The following is a 26,600-nucleotide window of genomic DNA, read 5'->3' on the forward strand; positions in this document are numbered from 1 at the left end:
ACTTTTGACTAAAATCAATTTTGTAAAATTAATTTTATACAAATTTTTGTTTATAAACTTTAATTCAAACACAAATTAAATTTTAAATTTTAAATTATAAATTATAAATTTTAATAATTAAAAATAATAGAGTGTTGACTTTAAATATTAACTAATGTTAATAAAATATATTAGTGTCCTAATATTTTTCTTTTTTAATTTAAAGGTGACACATATTTAATTATTATCACCGTTATTTATATACATTGAATAAATGAACTGACATTCATTCTTTATATTTTTTAATTGATTAATATAAAATAGACTTATTATGACTATGAAAAATAAAGTTTGATCTATATATATATATATATATATAAGACGCAAGAAATAAACAGAAGAGGAAAGGCACATATAGAGAGAAGCAATTACAAGCTACTGCAAAAATGTCGGCGGAGAAGAATAGTGAGGCGGTGGTGGAAAAGCTGAGCATCGACGAGATGCTTCAGAAGCACTGTGGCGAGTTCGGGAAGTGGCAGCTGAAGCACTTCGTTCTCACAAACCTTGCTTGGACCTTCTACGCCTTCCACATAATGGTGATGCCGTTCGCCGACCGCATTCCGGAGTGGCGGTGTGTTGGCAGAGATTGCGAGGGCGGTGGAAGTGTGTGCGAACTGAGTCCGGGGGAGTGGGAATGGGTTGGAGGACGCAGCGGCTCCACCGTGTCGGAGTGGGGACTGATTTGCGGCGATAAGTTCAAGGTTGGTCTTGTCCAGTCCATTTTCTTTGCTGGCTGCATGATAGGTTTGTTCTCTCTCTTATTATTCTTTTAAGCTTTTTCTAAAGCGTGAAAATTTTATGATAATATAATATTTATAATTTTATATACATAATATTCGTAATTACATATTTATTATATTAAAATTGTATACTTATTATAACGATAAATAATAAATATTAAATAATACAATTTTAAACTGTTTTGACTGATTTTTTATTTATTGTTATGTATATGTGCTTCCCAATTTAATTAATTTTACCGACTGATGAAAAGTAAAAATTGTTATATTATCTTATCATCATAACCATGATCCAAGATATTAATCACGAAAAAGAGTGTAAAATATGGTGTTATCATATGATCCAACCATATTATTATATACATAAAAGTGAAAAAAAAAAATTAAAGTAGAACTTGGCCACCTGGATGGGGTGTACATACTATGATTTTAACTTTTAAATTGGAAAACAAAACTCATAAAGAAAGCCAAGAAATTTAAATACTCTATTTATTTATGAAAGGGGCCAATAGTTAATTTTATTTTGAACGGGAAACAAATTCTAATTATGTAAATGATAGTATATACATATAAATAAAGGAAGTTAGCATGATATAGGTATCGATCAAGAATGAAGATCACTAGAAAGGAAGGAAGAAGATATATAAAGATTAAAGAAGCAAGAAATGAATATGGTGATGCTTGTTTACCAGATGATGATGGAAGTAGAGGTGGTGAAGAGGCAAAGCCTGGCACAGATATGGTCAATTCTAAGCTGGAGGAACTTCCAGGTAAAACCGCCATAGAAGAAGCTATGCTAGACCGTTATGCACCAACAAGAAGAAGAAGACTAATCAATCAAGAAATCTGATGAAGAGAAAAAGGTAAAGTGAAGAAGAAGAGGAGGAGGAGGAGGAGACATAGATGAAAAGGAGAGAGAGAATTATGTGTGTTGAAGGAATATATAGAAAGGTCAAATAAAGGGATATAAATTAGTCGTACATGTTTAAACTAAATTAATTAATGAAATAATTTATTAATGAGCTTATAAAGGATAATGAGTAGGTGGTGTTTGGTTTGATAAGGTTATTTATTTAATCACTATATGTAGATTGCATTGACGCCACATGTAACATGTTCTGATGAATCTATATATCTTCAAAAAGGAAATTTTGACTAACGCAAGAATAGGAGTGAACCACGAGATTGGCATGGAAGGCGAGGCCCCAAGCTTATAAAATATATATAATTAATTTTAATGTATAAATAATATTTTTAAAATTCAAAATAAAGGTAACGATGAAGGAGATGATTATGGTGAATTGGTGATAGCGATGGTATAAGCTAAAAAGTGAAACTGTATGGACAAAAACATGAGAAAATAGGCCCTAAGCATATTTAGATATTTTGTGTTTATTGGTTTTGTCACTAATTCTTCTATTTGGATATCAGAAATTTTAATAGTAACTGTGGTTGGAGGTTTTGTTTTATAGTGGGCTTTGTCTTAGGTGGCGAAAGGTATATTAAGGATTTTAGTGGTCTAAATAAAAAAATTAAAAAATAACATGGTAAATTACTTAAGTACCATCATCTTCTTACTCTTGTTTTTCTTCATAATAATAACCACCATCAAGCCACTTGCTGTATCTTTATCTTTCTTTCTAACAATAGCAATCACCACAATACTTATAAGTTACAACCAACATTATTAACAATATTATTAATAATTATTGTTTTTTCCTTTTCATGTTGTTAGGACAAGGTTCCTTGGCTCCGATCTAAGGCTCCACAATCATAGATTTCATAAACTGGTTTGGGATAAAATAGTGGTAAAAAGTAATAATTAATCTTTATACCATTTTTAACACCAAACTGAACTAATCTTTGATGACTGGGTTGTATGCCTTGTTAAATGGTAACTAATATACAACTTCAATGTCTTGCCGCCAGTTGCACTTCACAGATCCAATATGTTGTGTTTTAGACTAAACTTCAATAAACGACGAGTTCACTTGGTCAAAAATGCTATGAATGCTTCATACTCATGATAGGTAGCAGGTGATGCGTGTTGTTTTTTATAGGAGCTTTTATTTTTACTTCAAAGATCACATTAATTGGAGAAAAATAATAATCAAATATCATTTTCTATGAAAAGAGAAAGATAGTAAAGTGGATGATAGGACAAAGAGGGAATAAGTTGAGAAAAAAAGAATAAAAAAGTAAAATAAAAATTTTACAAATGTTGAATAATTAATTTATATTATTATAATTTTTAATATATAATAATTATTTAATCTAAACCATTCATCACTATTTTTTAATGGTTAAGATGAAAGATTCTATTTAGACCACCAAAATCCAAATATACTTTCACCACCATAGAACCAGCCTTGTTTAGTGGCATATTATATGTCTCCCAATTATCACATCCAGGTTCAAGTCTCACAGGAGAAAAAATAAATCCATGTAGTGTGTGTGGTGCATGAGAAGATATACATTTCTTTTTGGTAGTGATTATTGATGAGAGATTATTCGTTTATCATAACATGTATGGTAAAGTAAATGTATGTAAACATGATACATCGATAGAGTAATAATTTTCAGGAGCTGGAATATTTGGTCACCTTTCGGATTCATTTCTAGGAAGAAAAGGTTCACTCACAGTGGCATGTGCTCTAAACGGCATCTTTGGTTGCATAACAGCATTTTCTCCTAACTATTGGATCTACACCATCCTTCGCTTCCTCACCGGTTTCAGCTCCGGTGGCGTGGGTCTCTGCGCCTTCGTTCTTGCCACCGAGCCAATCGGTCCCACCAAGCGTGGCTCTGCCGGCATGTCAACCTTCTACTTCTTCTCATCTGGAATCGCACTCGTCTCACTTGTTGCCTACATTTTCCAGATGTGGCGCCACCTCTACATCGCCGCCTCCATCCCCTCTCTCTTGTATGTCTTCATTGTCATTCCTTTCCTGTCCGAGTCCCCGAGATGGTACCTCGTTCGAGGAAGAATAACCGAGGCCACACAGATAATGGCATTGATTGCTTCCTCGAATGGGAGGCATCTCCCCAGTGGGGTTTTCCTCGCACTTGAGGAAGAATCATCAACTAATGATGAAGAAGAAGAAGAAGAATTTCTGATGGAGGACAAAGTTGCACAAATTGGATCCATCGTGGACGTGATTCGATTCCCAATGACAAGAACAAGGTTACTCGTTGCAATAGTTCTCAACTTTGTAGGGTCTTTGGTTTACTATGGTATAAGCTTAAATGTGGTTAATTTGAAAACCAACCTTTACATGAACGTAGCGTTGAATGCGATCGCCGAGATGCCGGCGTTTGGAATAACGGCGGTGTTATTAGAAAGGTACGGAAGGAAGCCGTTAACGATAGGAACAATGTGGTTTAGTGGATTCTTTTGCTTGTTGGGTAGTTTGACGAAGAATGTTGGGATTTGGAAGATTGTGAGAATGGTGTGTGGTATTTTGGGTGTATTTGGAATGGCTGGGACTTATAATTTGTTGTTTATATACACGGCAGAGTTGTTTCCGACGGTAGTGAGAAACGCGGCGCTAGGGTGTACTAATCAAGCGGCGGAAATGGGGGCGATATTGGCGCCGATTGTGGTGGTTTTGGGAGGGTGGTTGCCGTTTGCAGTGTTTGCGGTAAGCGGGATAGTGGGTGGAGCATTTGCATTTCTTTTGCCGGAGACTCATAACCAGCCATTATATGATACATTTGCTGGATTGGTGGCAGCAAGTGTGTGATTGTAAAAATGTTGTTTAAGTCATGGAACAAATATTATTGCTTACAACCTAATTGGTGCCATGATGAGCAGCCAATTACCCGGTATTCATGTAATAAAAAGACAGTGCAAGTAACTTTTTTTTGTCACTTTTTATGTCTGTAATGTACATGCCTTTGTATTGTTTATATTATATGATAGAAAAGAAACATCAGCCAAAATGAAGTATAAAGTATCAGAGATTATGGTCGGTCATGCATAAATAATAATTAAACTTTGTGGAGATGCGGGGGATCGAACCCCGTGCCTCTCGCATGCAAAGCGAGCGCTCTACCATTTGAGCTACATCCCCGGGTTGGAAGATTCTTGTCAATAATACAAATTTGTTTAATATTTTTTAGGATCATCCTTAAGCCCAAAATGCTCGAAAGAGCTAGTATGGCTAGATAATCTTTTAGGAAACGTTTCAAATATATCATAGTTTTTGGTGTTCAATACTTTTAGATATTGATCTCAATCATGTATATAATTTACAATTGAAATTAATGTTTAAAATTAATTTTATGATTGAGATTAATGACTAACAAAATTGAAATACTTGTTAGAACTATAATATATTTAAAATGTTTTCAATCTTTTTTTTTTGGTTGTGAAATAAGATGGGACATTAAGGTGTTGATTGGTTTGAGCATTTAATGAAAATAAAAACAAGGCATGAAAATATAATTGATTTAATATTTTGAAATGTTTTTAATGAAAATATTTTTTTTAAAAAAATAAAACAAAGTTGAAACCACTTTTTTTTTTCAAAATTTTCAGTTATCATCTTTGAAAACATTTTCATTTCAAAATACCGGATTTTCAGTTTTAAGTTTAACATTCGAATCTTTCCAACTCCTCTTTTTATGCGTTGATTTTTTTTCTCCCTCTTCTACTATCAATTCCATGCACTGATTATTTTTCTCCTCCCTCTTCTACCATCAATTTCATGCACTGATTTTCTTTTTCTCCTCATTCTTCTACCATTAGTTTTCTAACATGTCAACTCCTCTCTTTATTGCTATCAAGTGTTGTTGTGAGGTCTTTTATTTTTTAATCCGCTTATACAAACATCTTTTTGAAAAAGTTAAAATAAAACTTTTAATATGATCAATTTTTAAATAAAATTTTATTAATTAATTTTAATATAAAAATAACATCATTTTTTAATATAAGTATAAAGATAAGATGAGGTCTTTTAAGTTCAACTAAAATATCAAAATACAGCAAACAGTGCTAGAAGCAGTAAAAAAAGAACTAATAAAAATATGATCAATTTAGTTTTACAATTTAAGATTAAATAAGTGTATTTATTGAATTCTTTTGTTTAATACTGAGTACGTTCTAATTGAATTAAAAAAATTATAATGAATAATAGATTATCTATTAATCTTTTATAGTCTTATTTTTTAATGGTAAATCTATATGAATATAATTAATTATTTTGAGATAGTAATTTATTTAATATTTAATATTGTATAAAAATAAATTATTAAATTAATAAAAAATTAAATAACTAATTTGTACATTTAATAAAAATATAAAAAACTAGCATATCACTTATTATATCTAAAGGTCGCACGTGATATTAAAACAAATCTCGAGTTTAATTAGAAGGGTACTAAACCTTAGAAAAAGGACAAGCGTCAAAGACAATATCCACAAGAATTTGAAAGAATTGTTGGGATCACAAGTAATAAAGGATGTACAAGAAATAAAGAGTGTCGAAAAGAAAAATTAATTTGGCAACCTCAGGAACGACCTCCGAATCAGAGAAGAGCAATAGAACAACAAAAGGAATATCAGTGTGGTAGTTTGAAACAAAATCAAGTTGAGTTAAAGAAGTATAAAATCATGGAAGGATTAAAAATTTAAAAATTTATTATTAAGAACACCTTCTAAAACACTTGAATATAAAGAATGAAAAATTTAAGGAAGACCACCTCATGTTCTAAAAGAAAAGATATGTAACTCGCATTTTACCAAAGGAAGTCAAAAGAAAATTTAATTGCATTTCATCCAAACGGTTTTCAAGTAAAAGACAGAATAGGTGAGGTTTGAAAAAAAATGAAAATCAATTGTGTTAAGGCTAAAATAATGTCTCACCATTCTTGAAAGACATGTAGGTGCTCAATTAGATAAGATTGTGCAATGGAATCGCGGCAAAGTTGGAAGGAGTCAAATTTTGTTGGAAAAGGAAAGTCTGGAATAAAGTTTTAAACTACACAAACTTTCAAAATTCATATTCAAACTCCATTTAGAAAAGAAATTTCGAAGTAAAATTTGCTTATAGGTCAGTAAAGAAAATAAGTAGTGCATTATAAACAGATAGGTTCCCACTAATTAAGGAAGCTTTTCAAAACTTCATTTAAAATAGTGCATGCCAACTTTAAAACAATTTTGTCAAGTTTAAAGAATAGCTATGGATGCAATTAAGCGACAAAATTTGATTTAAAATATCTTAAGAAGGAAATCCAAAACTTGTTTTAAAAATTCACATCAAAACATCAAGAATATACTTGAAATCGCCATCACCTAGGGACATTCAAGAATATTAAGATGTACTGAAAAAGAAATCAAGTTATATGAAAAAGGATCTTAAATCAAGGGAGTTCAAACAAGATTTATGAGGCATGAGACATCAAACAAGCTTTCAATCGATCCAAAAAAATACAAAACTCGTAAGAAAAGACAACTCGATCAATAGTGAATTTTCGAAAAATAACCTTTGACTAAACAAAGACAAATAAGAGGACAAACGGTACAGTAGACTGAAATAAATTCGGGATGACTCGAACGAGTATGAGATTCACAAGAAAAGAAAATCTAAGACTAATGGTGATGTTTATAACAGTAAAAGAATAATTAAAAACAGAACCAAGTATATTATTCAAAGAAGTGAAACGCTTAAATAGGAATTGGCCAGTTCTTAAAAGGAAGGATATGAGCCCAATACTTTAAAAAAAAACAATAATTGCATAGACAATGTGTTATACTAAACCAAATTCAAATTAAAAATAAATTAAGTGAAGTTTGTCAAATGAAAATCAATGGAAAAGAGGCAAAAATCTTTCTTTTGAAGAATTCCTAAATACATAATCAAATAAAGATATTCGTAAAAACTGTAATAAAGTTGTTAGGAAATCAAGTTGTATTTAAAGTAAATATATTTTCATAAATCAGAAAAGGAACAGGTGAGGTATTGAAAACAATTAGTTTTAAACTATTTATGGAACTTTCAAAGTTTATATAGAGAAGTGTATATCAAATCAAAAGCGATTTTGTTAAGATTTGAAGAATGGTTATAATTATCGTTAAATAAGAGGAAAACTAAATCACAATTTGCTTACAAAGGACTCGGAATAAGAATTTAAAAAGGTATACTACATCAAAATAGGTTCAAATATATATCAAAGAATACATGACTCAAGAGGAAGTGCCTAAACAGAGAAGGAAAATACACTAAGGATTTTAAGCAGACATATGCAGTTAGGATCAAACAAGAATGTATATGAACAGAGGAATAAGTTTGAAAAAATCAAACTACTATTCAAAAGAAAAGGCAACAAGAACTTCAAGATAGACTAGGAAAGAACAAGTCACATGATTCCAATAGAATTCAAGACACATAATCGAGTAACCTTGAGAAATAGTCTCTAACATTTCCAAAATCCATGATTCGCGTTATCTATAACTCGTATATCGTCTATGATAACCGATGAATGTTTTCATATACATAATCCACTAGCTATTAAGCCGGCCAAACTCAATACCAGGAATTATGCAATGCAAAACTAATGGCATTATCAATAGACTGTCATGTGCATAAAGCTCTAATTCTCATTATCGGAACAAGACCTACTACATGACAGATGTCCAGAGTATGCAATTGAAGCATAGTCTGTCAATTCCTCAAGCTCTACAAGAAAGACTGCTCTGATACCATAATGTAACACCCTAACTATCAAAATGATACGCTTCCGGCTGCGCCACTCTGATAGCTCGGGTATCACGACCACTCTTATAATATTTAATACTAAAATATGAGCATGTTTAAAATTTTAAACCGTATTTTTCAAAAACTTACATCCATACTTACATTGCAAATTGCAATACTCATAGAGAATACATGTAAATATATATACTCAAATATTTTTACAGGCATTACATAATTGAGTTCCTATCCCTCTTATAAGAACTTGTAAGGATAAAGGCGAGAGAAAAGTAACTATTACAATACATCATATAAACAGAAAACAGAATAAACTTTTCGTGACTTCTTCATCCATATCCTGAAAAAGAAACACCTGTAGGGGAGTGAGAACATTGTCCTCAAAAGGGTTCTCACTATAGGGTCACAGAATTATTATAATAGGATACGTGAAAATAAAAACTGTTTTTAAAGTACAGTGATTGTTACCCGCCTTATGTATCTTTTCAAAACCATAGATCCACATTCAAAATTCAAAATCCTTTTTAAAAGAGAAATCCACTAATTCTCCAAAAATCCAAACCTTTTTAAAAGAGTTTTTTCTAGACAGTATGAATGACCAAACTGTTCCAAGCATAGATTCATTAAGTTTATGCTGAACCAGTTTAGTTTTTCATACTTTACTAAACTAAAAACACAAACTGTTCACAGCCTTTGGCCCATGACATAATCAATCACGGCCATAGGCCCAAACATTTCAATCAACAGTCAATCCATGACAATCCAACCAATTTTCAGTCACAAACACAAGTAAGAAGGTTCAAACACAATCAAGCAGTTATATCAAGTAGAGCAATTAGCAATTAGACATAATTATTCACGTAGGCAAACCAATTACAATATGCATACCCAGACAATATCATGTAGATTCATATGATGAATGACGGCCCTATAGCTAATGAGTCTCATCTGTCGGTTATCAAGCCAATTCGACAAATCCAGTTTGCTAAACCCTTGGGGCAGCAACCCCCTCCCCATGTATCACATATCATCAACCAGGAAAGGGTTTCAAGCGCAGGAGCATATTGTTCATCAGAGTCGGCGTCGGCATCTTCAATATCCACGGTTATAGCTCCAGCAATGAGGTCTCCAAACTACCTTCGTGGCAAACAGAGGTGGTAGTGGTCCTAATGGAGCTCATGTGCCATTTTAGGTAGCAGGTCGTGCAGCGTATCTATCCTGGTAGCTTCTTTTCCGCTTCAGACAGCTTTCTATGCTGAAGGACGTTCTGGTGGAGGAGCCTCGTGTTGTAGAGCCCTTCCAATAGCCCAGAATCATAGAAGATTTAATGGGGTTTCAATGGCGGTCTCTTATCTCCGGCGACTTTTCAATCGGCGTCTCTCTGTGAGTCAGCAGCAACACGCATTACATCTTGAGTGCCTTCGTCTTTAATGAAGGATAGCTCTAAGTCTTGATTCTTAGGACTAGGGGGGAAGATCTCATTAGGAGGGAGATGGTTGTTGTTACTATTTTCAAATTGTTTTTTTTTTTTTGCGGGTGTTTTTTGGCTAATCATTTATCACAAAAAAGGAAATAGGTTGGTTATTCACGGGGTCAAGCAGGCGATTGATAATTGTTTGTCAATAATCCCCAACGAACACTTGGGATCGGTCGAATAGCGCAAACCAGAGGTTGGCCAATTTAGTTTATAGACGTTCTGTGCAATAATTAGTCGATCAATTGAATCGGTTGACAAACGATCTATCTATTAGTGGATTTTGTTTTGTTTTTCCCATTAGATGTGAACACAACATATTACTAGAAAAAAGGGATCTCCCAAAAGGTATACCAATAAAAAACTAAATGTGGTATGAGAGAGGTGAAATTAATAGAACTAGAAGAAGGGGAAAGAGCTTCGAATTCGATTAAGGATTTGAAGGAAGAATTGCCAATAGCTTTCCACATGACATCAGGGACTGCTCCGCAGTTATGGATTCCTGCTCGAAGATGAACATGTTGCGAGCTTTTCGCATTTTCCAGCTTCAAATTTCCCACTCCATAAAGGTTCGCTTGTTAAGATGATTGCTCTTGAAGAGCGATGTTGCACGAGACCAGCTTTGCCAGAAGGAGGTCGAGCCATTGCATATAACATTTCTAGGTACGGTGCTTCTTTTCCATGTCTCATTAGTCTTCACACATTCAAAGAGACAATGATTAATGGTTTCCTGGGCTGATTACAATGGCGGCAAATAGGGGAGATTGTTTGGATGCGGCGGTGGAGGTTTTTGGAGCACATGCAGCTTTTCATGGAGGCTCTTCCAAAGAAAGATTTTAATTTTTGGCTGCAGGGGAAGCTTCCACAAGTCTCTCCAGGTCTCTTTATGCTTCATCGAATTCGAGAAAACTCAATTGAAAGGTGCAAGAAAAGGTAAGCAATCTGGTAGCCTGAACTCACTTTGTACTTCCTACTCTTTATTTTTGTCCAGTAGAGTTGATATTCTCAATTGGTTATGTTTATTGATAAAATCATCTATGCTACTACTGTTGAAAAGTGCTGCTGAATAAATTCCCGATTTTATGTGTTATCTGGCCTTATTAGATCTCTGATTCCGAGGTTAGGAGGAAAAAAAAGGCTGATTCGGGCTAGGGGTGCACAGACCCGGCCCGGCCCGAAGGCCCGGTCCGGTCCCGAATACTTTAGGAACTAATTTGGAGTGATTTCATCGGGTTTAGGGTCGGGTACGGGTCTCAAAAATAGACCCGGTCATTATTTCGGGTCGGGTCCGGGCCATAGCTCGGGTCACCCGAAGTCGGCCCGATGGCCCGGTCATCATACACAATTAATATTTTGTGTTATTAGTGATGGATCATGACTATTCTTACGTGGAATTTAAGTATTGTAAACCTTAATATTTTGTGTTATTAGTCATTATAAGCCTATAAGTTAATGTTTTATGTTTAGAATGCATAAGATTTTAGACTAATACATAAGATTGTGTTATTTGTATTGATTTAAATATTTGGTATTATTAGACAATATTAGGATTGATTGTGGTTATGCTTTAATATTGATTGTAGTTATGCTTTAATTTTGAAGAATGGTTGGTTCTTGTTATATTTTTCTAAGTGAATTTTACCATGTTAACTAATGGTTGGAGCCTTGGAAATTTGGATATTTTTACATGCTAGTTTACAAGAAGGTATCAACGTAATGTAATATTAACGGCCCGGTTTTCACCCGGTATAATTGTGACCCGAAAGTGTATTCGTTTCATCGGGTCTAGGGTCGGGTTCGAGTCTAATAAATAGACCCGGTGTATATTTCGGACCGAATCTGAGTCACATCAAACCCGGCTTCACCCGACCCATGTGCACCCCTAATTCGGGCCAAGCCACGGGTCTCGGAACAGGTTGATGGAGTCACCAGTACCAACATTTCAATACAAACCTTTTTCTAGTACTTTTCGACCTTCCAGCAAATTCTTTCAACCCTAAAAAGGTGCATTCCCTGATTCTGCATTTAAAACATTACTTTACCGATAATATTTTTTTTTTAGCATTCTGCTAATAAGGACTGAGATTGTGTTGATATTTTTCAGCATTGTTTAACTAGCTAGGAATGCTAGATTTTAAATTCTTATGTCTTTAAAACCTAGACCACCTTCAACCTTAAGTCTCGACATAAAATCCCTGCTTATTCAGGCCATTTTGCCCTTAGATGTACGAATACAACATTTTGTGTTATACATAAAAACGTATTTTCATTCACATCATACAATAACCATTCATAAATACATCATTTTTCTAAACATTTTTAGTTTCTAGCTATTTACTCCTAGACCATATATATCAATATATACTTCTCAATACAATAGATACAATTGTTTATGAATTGTCCATCAGAACATGAATGGCGTTGGAGAGAATGCTGGCATAATCGTGGGCATGGTGTTTCGTCTGCGAATTACACAAAATAACATTAGAACCGAGATTGAATTATGAGCCATATGCCAAGTTGCCAACATAAACCAAATTCAAACAGGGTAGAAGTGAACATACAAAATGTTCCAATTAATGTTCCAATTTTCCGCCCCAAATTCCACAATGCTAAACTTACAAGCAAACTAATCTAATCCTTTTACCCTGTGGCCTAACAATAACCCAATAGCTAGGTGGATCAAATACTCACGTAAACTATTCCTTCAGCTCCTAATTTTTCTTTAACGTATAAAATAAAATAAAATACTAAAAACGATGATTGGTGCTGACTTTTTTTTTCCCAGTAATATATGATAATTGTTTTTTCCCTTTTTTTTTTCACTTCATAACTTTTTTTTTTTTAAAGAAAAAATACCCATTTTATTTTTTCTTTTAAATTCAAGTTTTATGAATTACTGTTAAGAAGTAGTTAATTTTCCATTTCTTTTCAATCGTGTGGAACTGTAGATACATTTGTAAGACTCTTAAATGTTTGTATAAAGAAGAAATAACTTAAATTCAAACCTTCAATAATTTTGTTCAGTTACCCTTTTAGTCATAGTGATTGATGAATAATAGTAAATAATTAATTTAATAATATTTTTTCTCCACTTACCTGTAATCATAATCTCCATCGTCACTGTAATAACGCCGCTGAACCCTCACTGCCGGAGCCACAGCGGCGCCACCGCCACTCCTCCTCCTAACATCCCTTCCAGCCCCCGGCCCTCCCATCTCGCGCGTAGCCGCCGCGCCGTCCTCGGAAATCGATCCTAGCGAGGGTCGCCAATCCGGCGCCCCTCGCTTTTTGCGGCGAAAATTCTGCGACGGCGGCGGAACCAACGGTTTCGTAGAGTAACCAGAATCCTCGGATCTAAGATTCGAAGTGCCGCAGCAATAAACAAAGTCCAACAAAAACCTCATTGAAAAAATTAAAAATAAAAATATATATAATCCAAGAAAAAGAAACAGGAAAAGGAACTAATAATGGTAGGTTCCTAATGCTATAGAATTTTTAGTGGAAAAAATTAAAAGAAAAAACAAAAACAGGTTCCTATTTATTCTGTTTAGCATATAGCTACGTATGACTATGTTTCTGTGTTGTGAGTTGTGACTTGTGAGCGACTGAATTTGGGACTTTATAACAGGCGCTTAATAATGAACATAACTGTCCGAGGGGATGAGATTCGTCGTTATCCGTTGCATGCTGAGAATTTACCCTTTGGTTATGGTGTTAATTACGGGTTGTGCCATTACTTTCAAGTGCCGGTACCATCTCGCGTCGTGGTAGTTACTGGTTAGTGGTTAGTGGTGTTTTGGGTTTGTGTTGTGTTGAGCATTGAACTGGGCCCACTGTGGGGCTTCAATGTGGGGGCTTTTATGGGCCATGAGCCCACGTGCTGAGCGGGATTTTGATTTGCCAACACCTTCCCTAAAATATTTTTAGTTTTATATGTTAAATGAATAATTAAATAGTAATTATGATTACTTGTTGATAAGAAAAAAAGCTTTTTATATATACACGGTATTAGAAGAATCATTTAATTTTGTGTTAATATTAAAATCTATTCATGTATATTTAATACCACAAGATAAAATTAGACAATTATTTTTTAAGTATTGACTTCAAAATAGTTTTTAATATAATATTTTATAAAAATATTATTTATACACTAAAATTAGCCACTAAAATCAACCACTAACGTATTTGTGTATAAATACATGTATAATTTAATTTATTTTTAATATATATTTATATTCTAATATATATTTTATATTAGTTGCTGATTTTAGTAACTGATTTTGGTATATACGTGATATAACTTAATATTTTAATATTGTCTACCGAAAATATTTAATCTTATGTGAGATGAGTAGATGGTATTCGCAAATAATTAATTTTTCATGAAGACTTATACAAACAATTAAAAAAAATTTATAAAATGAATAGTTAAAATAATTAAATAATAATTTAATTAAATATATTAAATTATTTAATATATTTTAATTATTCATTTTATATGAAAATATTTATATTTGAATTTTCATCGTACTAAAAAGACCTAAGAGTCATTAGCGAAAATTCGAAAAGACATTCCAACGTCTTCCTTCGGACTCAAAAATCAAATTTGAAACTTTTTCAATAAATTTCTTTATTTATTTTCACATTGCCATCTAAATAAAAGTTCATTCATTGTGTAATTCTTCTGGTTAAAGAAATGAGTGGATGATGATGATGGAATTAAACAAAGAATAATAATAATCCGTTAAGGCTATAGCAAATCGCCATTTGCCAAAGAGCCCTATCCTGAAATGTATAAAGAGATTGATTCCTGAAGCCGCCGTTGTCCGGTTTTGGGTCCCTTTATTTTGTATGTATATCCGATAATATGTTATTTTGGCTTTTTTGGCTTAAATAAACTGCTCTCTCCCCACAAGCCCCATAGGCCATAGCCTAGGCAGTAGGCATAGAATAATTTTAATGCTCATATGTTTTTCATTTTACAAATTCGAAAACTTAAGAAAATCATGAGATATTTTTGGAGATAAATTTTATGGATATTTATGATTGTGTATTTGTTGATTAAAAGTGGAAGTGAAAGTACCGATGAACAGCAGTGAGATATATATATAAAACAAGGGCAAGTCTTTGAACCTTGCCAATCTAATTAGAGTGGCTCCTTTTCCGTTTGGCTATGTTTTGATTAAGATGATAAATTTGATGATGACTGTCAAGATAATTTTTTGCTATTATATGAATAATTTGAAGATGTAAAAATAGAATAAAGTACGATTTTAGCCTCTAAAATATAGGTCAAAAATTTTATCCGTCTCTAATTTTTTTTATTCGAATTTGTTTCTAAGGATCAACTAGGTTTTAAAATCGTTTTTTGAAGAAAAATCTTTTTAAAGACGATTTTATTCTTGTGTGTCGTCATTTTATTTTCAGCTCCGTCATCCTCTCTTTATACACCATCTTGATCATCCTCTCTTTATACGCCTTTTTTTCTGCTTCCACTTCCGATCAGACACTTTTCCAGCAATCACTTCATCGTAGGTCGACCACCTGAATACCGGCTTGTTCGAGTCGTTCGATGAAGGTATGGGGGATCTCTTGCCTCGTGAGGAACGGTTTTGTTGGTGTCCATCGAAACTTTGCCGCCGTTTTCATCAGTGTTTGTGTTGATGTCGTTTTCACAAGTGCTTGTAGGTTTTGTCACTAAAACCCTCGTTGAGGAACCAGAAATCAACCATGCACACCATCTTTGTGGTAACGTGTGATGTGCAGCAATGAAACCCTCATATTTGTCTTTCAACATCTCTACCACTCGTCTCTTCACCTTGTCTTTGCCCACCATTTCTGTCGTGGTTGTTGTCCCGCCTTTGTCCACCGTCTCCCTCATCCCTGGTAAGATATTTTGGCACTCTCAATTTCTATATTGAATTTGTTTCATGTTTCATGGATTTCATTAGTAACTTATCTCAATTTTTATCCTGTTATTGAGTGCTCGTTATTGTTTGATTGGATAATTTTACTAATTTCATGAATTTGTAATTGAGATTGTGAATCACTTTGTAAAAGAATTGTGAAATTTAAGATTGTAAGGCTTGGTTATGTAATTTTGTTTGGAATTCAACCATTATTGTTTCTGTGTTGGTTGAATGGGTGGAGTATGTAAGCCATCTGCTGCTCAACGGTGTTCACAATCGCTAAGGAGTGCTTGATGCTTTTATTGGTGATCAGCAAGCGAGAGTATAACTATCTGAAGGATGAATTTAAAATCAAATTGAACCTTAGAGATGAATTTAAATGCAAGAAAAGGTCAGGGATAAATAAAATTTTTGGCCAAAATTGTACTTAACCCCTAACAATATGAGAGTGTTTGAGAAAAAAGTAGCGAGTGTTGATAACAGATAAAAAAAAATAATTAAGAGCTTAGTATATCAACGAAGAAAAAGAGAAAAAAATACAAATAACAAAGAAATGAATAAATTACAACATATATAATTATTAAAGAAAATGGACATGATGGTGTTGTGTTGTACATAAATCTTATTTAAATTTTTATATAACAGGAAGATCGAATACTTGACCGATAAAGAAAACAGATTATGTTGTTTAATAGGAGAAATAGCAAATAAAATTTTATTAAGGAATGCTACATTAAAAGAGATTCAAGTGGAGTTATAATATTTGTTGAAAGAAGCATACATAAAAGAAGAAGATATAACTATAGTGATCAAGAACAAAGATACAGTAGGTTGGCTAATAGGAAAAAAAAGAAGTAGAATGCATAGGACTAGAAATTCCTAAAAAATATAGGAAGGAATCATTACAAGAGAAATAGAACATAGCGGCCGAAAATTGCTGATCGTTTTTCCAAACCGCCACAATTTGGTTGAATTGATGCAGTTCTTGTTCCATAATTTAGCTCCGTTCAAATTGAGATGACTTGAGGTGGTTTTGGGCTCTCACCGCAGCAAATAACCTTGGGGGGGGGTTTTGTTTCACTAAAAAATCCAAACAAAATTAATATGCGTCATAAACTTTCAGTCTTTGATATGAGAACCCCAGCAAAGCAAGGTAAGTCAATCACTGGTCTCCTTCCCCGCCGTCGTGACTCTTCCTTTGTCAGCTCCAGCTGCCATGTCCGCTTCATCGTTTGTCCCGGTCACCAGTCTCCTACCTCCTCCGTGTAGCTCCCGTGCACGAAGGTAAAGTGGAAGGGGTCGTCCGAGTCTTCTCCTTCTGTCGTGCATGTCCGTGACGTCGTCGGCATCCTCCCCAGCCATCCGTCCCTGTGTCATCGTCGGCAGCCTTCTCCACTGGCCCTGTTATGCGTTGCCGATCGCAAGTGACTCCCCTCTCTATCGTATGTTCCTCTCCCTTGTCCCAATTTAATTTTGGTGGTTGTTGATAAATTAATCTTGCATCAATTCAATCTTTGTGCCTTCTGAATTTTGGTTTGAACAACGTTGATCGATTAATTTTGTCCAAAATTTTCTTCCCCAATTTAACATTCGGATTTAATTTTTTCCCAATTTTTGAACCCATAAGTCTTGATATGTTTGTGTTTATTGCTTCAGCTCATTTAGCACATACTGCTTAACAGTTTTCCATGACAATTTCAAGACCTGGATTTTTGAAAATTTTCTAAGTTGTAAGATTTGAAATGATGTAAATAAATAAATAAATAACTGAAATTAACACATTTGTAATTTTACCTTCATCGAACTAAGCTGAAAAGTTGTAATTTATTGAAATTGGATAATTTTTAGGTTCCACTTTTGATATTCAGACTCATAAGAGGCTTCATTCTCTCTAATCTTATTACTTAATGATTCCAACTGATGCTCATATTCTTGTGCCTTCTCTTTTAGTTCTCCTTTAGCACCCTTGATTTCTACTTCCAACTGTGAGCATTGTAAATCATATGTTTTCTTCGTTGTTTCTAGATCTTTCGTCAGTCTAGCAATATCTTGGTTACTATTTTTCAATGCCTCTTCTAATTCTTGCTTCTTTGTTGAAAGTTCTGCATTTTTCTTTTCTAGATCATTCACCAGCTTAGTAACATCTTGATTATCTATTTTCAATGTTTCTATTTCTTGTTTCAATGCTGAAATTTCTATGATTTTATTCTCAAGATCTTTCATCAGTTTAGTAATATCTTGGTTACCATTTTTCAATGTTTCTTCTAATTCTCGGAGTAACGTTCTGAATTTGTCTTAACTTAAGCTTATTTATGTATTCTTTTTGTTTGCCTTGAAGTAGATTCTCTGACGAGCGGATATCTCGGAGATTTGAAATAAATTATTTGAGGTGTGTTCCTGTACTTTCAACTATGACAGGTATTTCATTTGTCAAGAACCAATAAGTCTTGCACAAAATCTTTTCAAGAATTTACTTAGTATTTATTTTTAATCTAAAAACCTATAAATTCATGGTAAACTATTTCGCAGATCTATTTGTTCTATTATTCAAGTTGTTTTGCCAACTTAAAACAGTAAAATTTAGGATTATTATGTACAAATCAAATTATTGATTTGAATTTCAATTAGCATGCTTTTAAATTCCATTATATTGTCTCACCTTTTTCTTTTCTTCTGATAAAATTTTGGGACTCGGCTTTTTGTCTTTTGGTAGGAGTAGGTGTATATATAAATCTTGTCTATAGGGTAAAAAAAAGTAATTATTTTCTACTACTAGGACTTAAAAATAAATTTTGCATTATTATTATTATTATTATTATAATTGTAGTGATTGAAATTTGATGGGAAGAACATGGTATGTCGTTTTCAGAGAGAAGTGCATGAATCTTGTGTGAGCCCCTGAATCTTTTTATCAAGTACTAGGAAATGGGAATTCAATGTTTAATATAGAATTGTAGATATAACTTTTACGCATGCTCCATGGATAACGCAGTAAATTATTTTATTACTGGTACTAATTTCCAGAATCTTAGTTGATATTCACCTTAATAAATAGCAAGCTGCACAGTTATATAATCAACTAGATAGTTGTATATGTGAACTGTACTGTCACTTATATATACAATAATAATAATACTGTGGTTGGAGCACATATATAATAGTTAGTTTTTCCTACTTAGAGTTGCACCTTATTTAATATTACTTAATTAAAAAGTACACATACAGTTGATAATCAAACTTATATATATTTATGTTTGATATGCATGTTAAAACTATTAAAAGGGCGTATATATGTTTTCTTTATTGGTGAGATATGATTACAGTGACAGGTAATATAACTAACTTTCATCTCATAACTTGATAATCACTGGGGGAACCTCTACTTTTTTTTAATTAAACTAGTTCTTTAGCTTTATATCGTTGGATGATTGATGGAAACAACTTGCAGGTCTAGTCGATGACCAACAACTGATGGAGACCTTAGTGTTGGTATAAGTGCTCCTGGTACTGCATCAACTAAAAGCTTTACTAAAATTTGATCAAAGCATCAACTAAAAGCTTTGATACAGCTAATAGAATTTTTTTAGCATAGTAGTTTTGTATCCAATATTTTTTGAGCAAATAATTACAAATAAATGTTTTTTCTAGTTAACGTTTTGGAATTATCTATGAATTTAATAGTTTATTTAGTATTTTTTATGTTAATATTTCAAGTTTAATAAATATGATGTAAAGAAAATAGGTTATAATGAAGAAAAATAGTATAAACTATTGTAGTTAGTCAAATTTTTTTTCTAAACTTTTGTATGAAATTGCAACGGTTCAAAACCGTCGCAATTTTTTTAAAAAACAATCCACATACCAAAATAACGGCGGTTTTGCAACTGCTGTAAAATTGTCAACTTAATTTGCTGCAGTTGTGCCAGCGGTTTATTAGAACCGTCGCAAAATCAAATCTCCACCTCCTAATAGGTGACGCTTGTAGCACCGTGAGAATTTTGTTTCGCGACAGTTTAAAATCGCTGTAAATCTCTAAATAAACTGCCGTAAATGACTGTTTCTGTTATAGTGAATGAAGGTCAAATCTCCAAAAATGTGAAATTAATACATAAAGAAAAGCAAAGAGTTAATCATCAACAACAATGGAAAGGAATGATAATTGAAAAGTGAAGGAAATTAAATCAAGTGGGTAATTTGAAGAAAAACGATACTAGATTAAAGTACTCGATAGGTAAACATTATCAAAAATAACAAATTAGCTTTGATAATATAAAAAGGCTAATATGCTAATCAACTTCAATACAACGGGTAGGATGTGGACATTTAAAAGTAACAATAGACTTGTATGAATATGGCCTAATAAACAGTTTGAGTTAGCAATGAATACAATAATAACATTTGTGGTCAAAAGAATTACTCGTTGTTGCTCTACTGTATTTTGTTTTTAGTGTATTGTTTGTTAAATTAAGTTGTTTCTTTTGTTTGAAACCACCCTACGGAGGTTATATTATCTTTGATGACAATATGAAAAGAGATGCATAGTGGTCATAGATTAGTTCTATTTCTCTTTTTTAGGTCGAATTTGTACGGAATAATCTAAAAAAAATTCATATAAAAATGATATTATAAACGATTTGATAATTTAATTAATTATATTTAATAAAATATATCAAATCATGTAATAATATATAATATAATTTCACATAGATATTTTTCATTAGAGTAGTAATCACTTTAGATTAAACCATATTTACATTATGCTAAGGTCTCGCCTATCCTAACATCATTCTTAAAAGTGGCAAATCAAACCATATCTATTAAAAAACATTTAGCAAAATAATGAAAGTGCAAATCCTTCATGCATCTCAACTTGTTAGTAGTAATAAAGTCTACAAGTGGGTGCATAAATAAATCTCCACGAGGTGCACTTTGTTGTCATGGCCTCAAACAAACAGCAAATAATAACTATAATAAAAATCTCTCTGTTTTTATTCTCTTGTCCATTAATTAAAACTGCTCAATTACAAAGATAGCTAGGTCAGTGTGTGTTCCTCGCAGCCCCGTTGACCCTAAAAAAATGTATATCTAATTAATAATGTCTAATTCTCAATTACAAAGCTTTGTTCACCTACAATTGTTTAATAAGCGAGTCATTTTCTCTTCGATCTTAATCTAAATCTACACAAGACTAAAAATTAGATTACTAGACAATTGGCATCACTAATTAGTTGTTATGTTATTAACATGCTTAATTCAAATAGAAGCATTATTATTGGATCCGATATAGATTAAAAATTTGAGAACCAACTTTTTTTTTAATTAATATTTTTTCTTTAAAATTATTTTTCACTTTAATTTTTTTTTTCGTTCACTACTTTATTAGTTGAAATATGTTGATTCGCTAACAAAATCAACTAATAAATCAATATTGGAGCGGGTTGTGACTTTTGATAAAATTAAATCCGGTCATATATATGGGACCAGTGTTGCAAAAATAAGCTTGAATTTCATTAATGCTGTTATAGGGAAGTGCTTCCTTACTGTGTGTGTTGACACTTGACAATAACAATACGAAGATAATAGTATTTTTGTCTTCCAAAAAAGTATACAATATTAGGAAGAGCAAAGGTGGCATAACTAGAAAGACCTACATAATCAGAATATTTGACAAAAAGATTATTTATAAAAGCTAACTTATATATAATACGAAATCTTATTTTAAGGGGGAAAAAATGTTTATCTAACATAAGTATACTGTTTCCTTTTCCTTTTTCTTTTTGTTCTTTTTATTTATTTTCCCTCCTCGTCACTAGGAAAAGTATACTCAAACTAATTTAATTTCTTAATACATTTTATTCTAAAATTGAATCAATAATTCTATTTGAAAATATTGTATGTCTATACGACTATACCACCAGCTCACCATTAAACTAACTTTTCTTAATAAATAGGAGTGCAGTATTTTTTATTAATTAAACAAAATTTAATTTTTATTCATTATATTTATATTAATAATTTAAATTTAAAATTAAAGATTTATATTTATAATTTAGAGTTATTGTGTTATATTTTATTTTTTAATAACAAATTAATTTTTAAAAAATAATGCACTCCTTATTATCTTCCAAGCGTATTAACATTCGGCATCTATACCACGCTATGCTCATCAACTCAATATATATATAATCCAAATGACGTGACGTGAATAATTGCTGAAGGCAAGATCAAGTCTCTGAAAAAACCACTTGCTATTTAATATCCGTGGCATATCTCTCTCAACTAAAATATAATCTATTAAAAAATTTCAGCCAATAATAAAATGCTTATTTAAGATACCATTCTGTAATGCTTTTGTTTGGTAATTGAAAAGAGAAAATGATACTACGGACACAAAACTTTAATGGAAAATTGACCTAACCTTTTATATGCGTCAATAATTCAATGACCATCTATCAGGGACTCATGTTTTATTTTGCTGAATTATTATAAAAGCCAAAGAGGATGTGGAAGTTCTTTTAGCTAAAAATGATAACCAGCCAATCTTGGAGAATATCAAGAAATGGTTAAGATTTGGCTTATTAGTTTGCTTAAAATAATAAAAAAATTATTTGTTTTATATAAAAATTAGCTATTAGAATACAGTATCATAAGTTTTAACATAATATCTAAATATTTTTGTCCTCCATAAAAAAATCAGTTATGCTGCCTTATCCTAAGCCCTCTCATGAAACAATCGTTTTTTGTTTAATAAAAGAAACTTTTCATGTAAGAAAATAATCAAAGGACACTTGTATATTCCAGAAAAAATATTAGATCTAAAATTAAACAATAAAATAGATAAATTCTAAATTAAACTATGATATGAAAGAAGATACAAAGTTCAATAAAAAACTTATACATGAAAAACAGATATAATCTCTTTTATTTTTAAATTTATACAAAATATTACAACACAGAAGCATATCTTTTTTTTTTTTGTTAAAATTGGTCTACATACTGTCTAAAATTGTAAATATTTCTATAAATAAAATATCTTCGTTGTATTTTTTTCTCGTACGTGCGAAAATATATCCAAAACGCATATAAAGAAGACTAATACACCACAAAGAAAAAGAAAAAAATAACACAAAAAAATTATTCAATCTAGATCTGTCTCAAATCTACATTTCTAAAAAGAAAGTAAAAAATCAACAAGATTAGAAAAAACAACAAACTAAAGAAAGGGAAGAGAGAAAAAGGATAGATAAAAGAAGAAAAGAAAGAAAAAAGCGAGGGCGTGGAGGTGTGGACGGCCAAGAGAGTGACGGTGGGAAAAAAATAACTAGAAAAAAGCAAGAAAAAGTAATGAGACTAAGGGGAAAAGAAAAAAAAGAGAAGAAAAAAAAAGAGAAAAAAGATAAAAGAAATTAAGAATAGAAAAAAAACTCTCACCGCATAGATCAAAAAAATCTTCATTAACTACAAGAAGGCAAAGTGTGTCTTCAACAACGACAAACACAAACAAAAAGATAAGCATGAAGTAGGGAAGAAGGGAGGGAGGCATGCTTTGTCCAAGATTGAGCGTGAAGCAGAGAAGAATGGATGGAGGGAGGGATTTTTGGCCTTTTTGGGTATGAAAAGGAGATTAACCATTAGGAATTTAGCCCTTTAACTGTGAATCTTGATTAATTTGGAGAAGAATATTTTGTCAATATAAATATTTTTTGGATCCACAAGAATTTAATTATAAAATTAAAACTAATATAAGAATTATTATAAATTTATTAGTAAAATTATAGAAACTAATAAAATAATTAAAATTAAGTTCTATGATATATAATATTCTTTTATTATTATTTTGAATTCTTGAGTCTTCATGAGTGTATTTTATTTGAATTATTCCTTTTAGTTTAATTATTGTGAGCCATTTTAAATTTATTTGTTATTGATGTAAGAAAATTTTCACTATGAAGAAAATAAGAAGTCAATAAATTAAAATAAGAGGAAAAAAAAAGATTCTTTCCCCACACAAAAAAGAAAAAGTGAAGTGTTGTGTTTCCCACCTGTACTGGCTGCTGGGGCATGGCAGACTGGTAGTAAGTAGCACATTCATAAATAAATGATAACCCAATATCGACCACAATATATCATATGGTATATGTCAGTAGCAAATTTTGCAATCCAGAAAACTCTATTGTTTCCTAGTGTTATGGAAGAAAATTGGCAACTCTGGGGCCCAACAGGCCCACACAGAAATAGCAGGCGAAATTGTGTCTTATTCTTAGAAGCTGCTGAGAAACGAAACCGCATTCAATTTCATGGCTTAATGTCATTCTTCGTTAGGCTCCACTTCACCACATAATAACGACCAAATATGGTGACAAAGCACTTAAGTGGAAAAATATCCAGTGTTTCGTAGCTCTCACTAACTTGAATCTTCTCTCTTGAGTTTGCCTTCGCAATAGGGTATTGGTCTCAAACCATTGGTACATTCCGGAATTGATTTCATAGGCCTTTCTTCATTTTGGTCCATTTGTGCATTTAGTATTAATTGTTTGCGTCTGTCCCTTGTCCCTTGTCCCTTGTCACTTGTCATTGTATGGAATTGCATCAATGTGTGAATCCTCAAGAATCAACTATAACAAAGCATTATTCTGTTGGATGAGTCAATTACATGAATCAAATAAAATCATAATATTTCGTTGCAGATTTGATCTTGTTTAATCCTTATATACTTAAATTTACCAAATACTAAAAAACAAGAGTCAAATCTTTATAATACAAATCAAAGATAAATATATGTTTGGTGGAAAAAGATTCTCTAAAGTGACAATGTTAGGAAAGTAGTAAAGCGATATTTTAATCATTTTTAAATTTGTAACATTTATTATTTATGAGTTCCACTATCTTAATCCAAAGATGATTAATAATATACTTTTTTTTTCCTAAAGTGACAATATAATTTTAGAGGAGCCAGATCCTTATTTGATATACACGTTAGGCTATCTAGTAGATAATATTAAGATAATAAAAAATAATTAAGAATACACGTAACCGATTCAAGCTAAATTTAATTAAATCTGGACTCGATTTAAATATTTTATTAGATTCCATTGGAGTTGAAATGAGCCTGATGTCAAAGAAAAGAGGAAATTAGCTTTCATAAGGGGTAATTCTGATCGAAACTTCGAACTAGAGCACAAGAAAATAGGACATCCTGAATACAATTTAAAGTGATCTCAGAAGGTATAGAATGATTTTGACCCGCAAATAAGATCGAAAGAGGTTTTTGAGTACTTTTCTTGAGAATTCGTCGACTCATTAGATTTAGATTTGGAAACTTAGTCACAATTTAATTAATGAATCTAATGGAAGATATAGTATAATATGTACGTACTTAAAATACAAGCGATCGTCTCTTAAAATATGGGATAAGATTGACATTTAAGGAAAAATAACTGCTTCTAAAAGTGAGTTAATTGCCTTGACCTTCAAGTAGGTTCAGAATGCGGACAAACTACCTTGATCCCCAAAAAGATCCAGATCGTGGGAAAGAACTACTTGCTGCCCAAGAAGAGCCTGAACGTGAGATAGATAAACTTGAAGCCAAGACAATACTCACTTATAAATAGAGGATGGAAACAATGAAATAAACGGGGTTTTCATTGTGCAACTCTCCTATGCACTGAAACTCTGGAGAATTAATTTTCAGTCACACTAACGCAAGGGATAGCAATGAGGTGCAAGTGTATGAGAGTATTAGGAGTTTTTTATTTTATTTGTTCATTTTTATCTTTCAGTCTTGCTTTCAATTTTTTTAATATTATTCGTTATTTCACTATTTTTCCAGTATTTACTTGTTTCTTTCAAGTTTTAACTTCACTTCAAGTTAATGTTTCAGTTTGATCCTGTTTTTATTCAAACACTTGAGAAATTCTATTTATAAGATTGTGCCAGTGATAATAAAGTTATGGTAAAAATTTAGGTGCAATCAACTTCACGTGAAGTTGATAATTAAAAGTCGTTAAATAATTTAATTGATTTGACTAAATTTTCATCTAACGATTTTCAGCACCTGAGTTTTCACCCAAAAGTTATTCGTTCTATGCAATATTTCGACACAAAGTCGAAAGATCTGAGTTAAACTTTATTAAAAGAGTCGCATCTACTCCATAAATTAAAATAATTTAATGCAAGTTTGGTCGATACTAGTCTGAGATCAAATCAAAATTTAAGTTAAATAGATTTATTTTAAAACACCAAATTTATTCTTAAATTAACCCAAATAAACCAGGTTAAATTAGGTCGATTATTCATAACACTTAAGTGTATATAATTTTAAAAATTTTTATATAATAAATTAATAAATCTACCCATTGAAGATCGAATTTAATAATTATTATATAATAGTTATATAAAAATAAATTATTTTAAAACAAAAATAATATTATATAATATAAATAAATATTAATTAAAATATAAAAATACATCATATTTTATTGTTAATTTCAATGCAAAGTATATATTTTAATTATAAAATATTATTTTAAATTGGATCAAATTTACACACAACATAATCCAAAAAAATATTCTTTATGTTCGAATCAAATTTTAGACCAGATCAAATCTGGAACACTCCCTAATGAGAAGTTGAGAACCAAAGATCGAGGCCGCATACCTTTACTAATTAAAATGTTATCCGTAAGGTAAATGTCATTTTGTTTTTCAAAATACATTTGAA

General features: G+C 31.8%; 2 protein-coding genes and 1 non-coding gene across 3 annotated transcripts; 1 reads left to right on the forward strand and 2 right to left on the reverse strand.

Annotated features, from left to right (window-relative positions):
- The first annotated feature begins 365 nt into the window (after positions 1-365).
- On the forward strand, positions 366-4,688 carry LOC107462447 (organic cation/carnitine transporter 4). The gene is made up of 2 exons (XM_021129471.2): positions 366-783; positions 3,363-4,688. The coding sequence occupies exons 1-2, from the start codon at positions 426-428 to the stop codon at positions 4,520-4,522; spliced, it is 1,518 nt and encodes a 505-aa protein (XP_020985130.1). The 5' UTR covers positions 366-425; the 3' UTR covers positions 4,523-4,688.
- Positions 4,689-4,779: 91 nt separating this feature from the next.
- TRNAA-UGC (transfer RNA alanine (anticodon UGC)) lies at positions 4,780-4,852 on the reverse strand. The gene has a single exon. It is a non-coding gene; the product is annotated as a tRNA-Ala (tRNA).
- Positions 4,853-12,191: 7,339 nt separating this feature from the next.
- Positions 12,192-13,572, reverse strand: LOC107462475 (uncharacterized). The gene is made up of 2 exons (XM_016081073.3): positions 13,065-13,572; positions 12,192-12,427 (listed from the first exon to the last, which is right to left on the reverse strand). Exons 1-2 carry the CDS (start codon positions 13,370-13,372, stop codon positions 12,370-12,372), a joined length of 366 nt encoding a protein of 121 aa, XP_015936559.1. The 5' UTR covers positions 13,373-13,572; the 3' UTR covers positions 12,192-12,369.
- Between the last annotated feature and the right edge of the window lie 13,028 nt (positions 13,573-26,600).

This window comes from Arachis duranensis, chromosome 8 (assembly GCF_000817695.3).
Source record: "Arachis duranensis cultivar V14167 chromosome 8, aradu.V14167.gnm2.J7QH, whole genome shotgun sequence".
Classification (NCBI taxonomy): domain Eukaryota; kingdom Viridiplantae; phylum Streptophyta; class Magnoliopsida; order Fabales; family Fabaceae; genus Arachis; species Arachis duranensis.

What these genes read in the sequence shown, in the direction of transcription:
- LOC107462447 (XM_021129471.2), top strand. Translation starts at nt 426, where the DNA reads ATGTCGGCGGAGAAGAATAGTGAGGCGGTGGTGGAAAAGCTGAGCATC. An exon ending in CTTTGCTGGCTGCATGATAG is followed by an intron (nt 784 to 3,362) that starts GTTTGTTCTCTC and finishes AATAATTTTCAG; the next exon opens with GAGCTGGAATATTTGGTCAC.
- LOC107462475 (XM_016081073.3), bottom strand. Translation starts at nt 13,372, where the DNA reads ATGAGGTTTTTGTTGGACTTTGTTTATTGCTGCGGCACTTCGAATCTT. An exon ending in GATGGAGATTATGATTACAG is followed by an intron (nt 12,428 to 13,064) that starts GTAAGTGGAGAA and finishes TGTAATTCGCAG; the next exon opens with ACGAAACACCATGCCCACGA.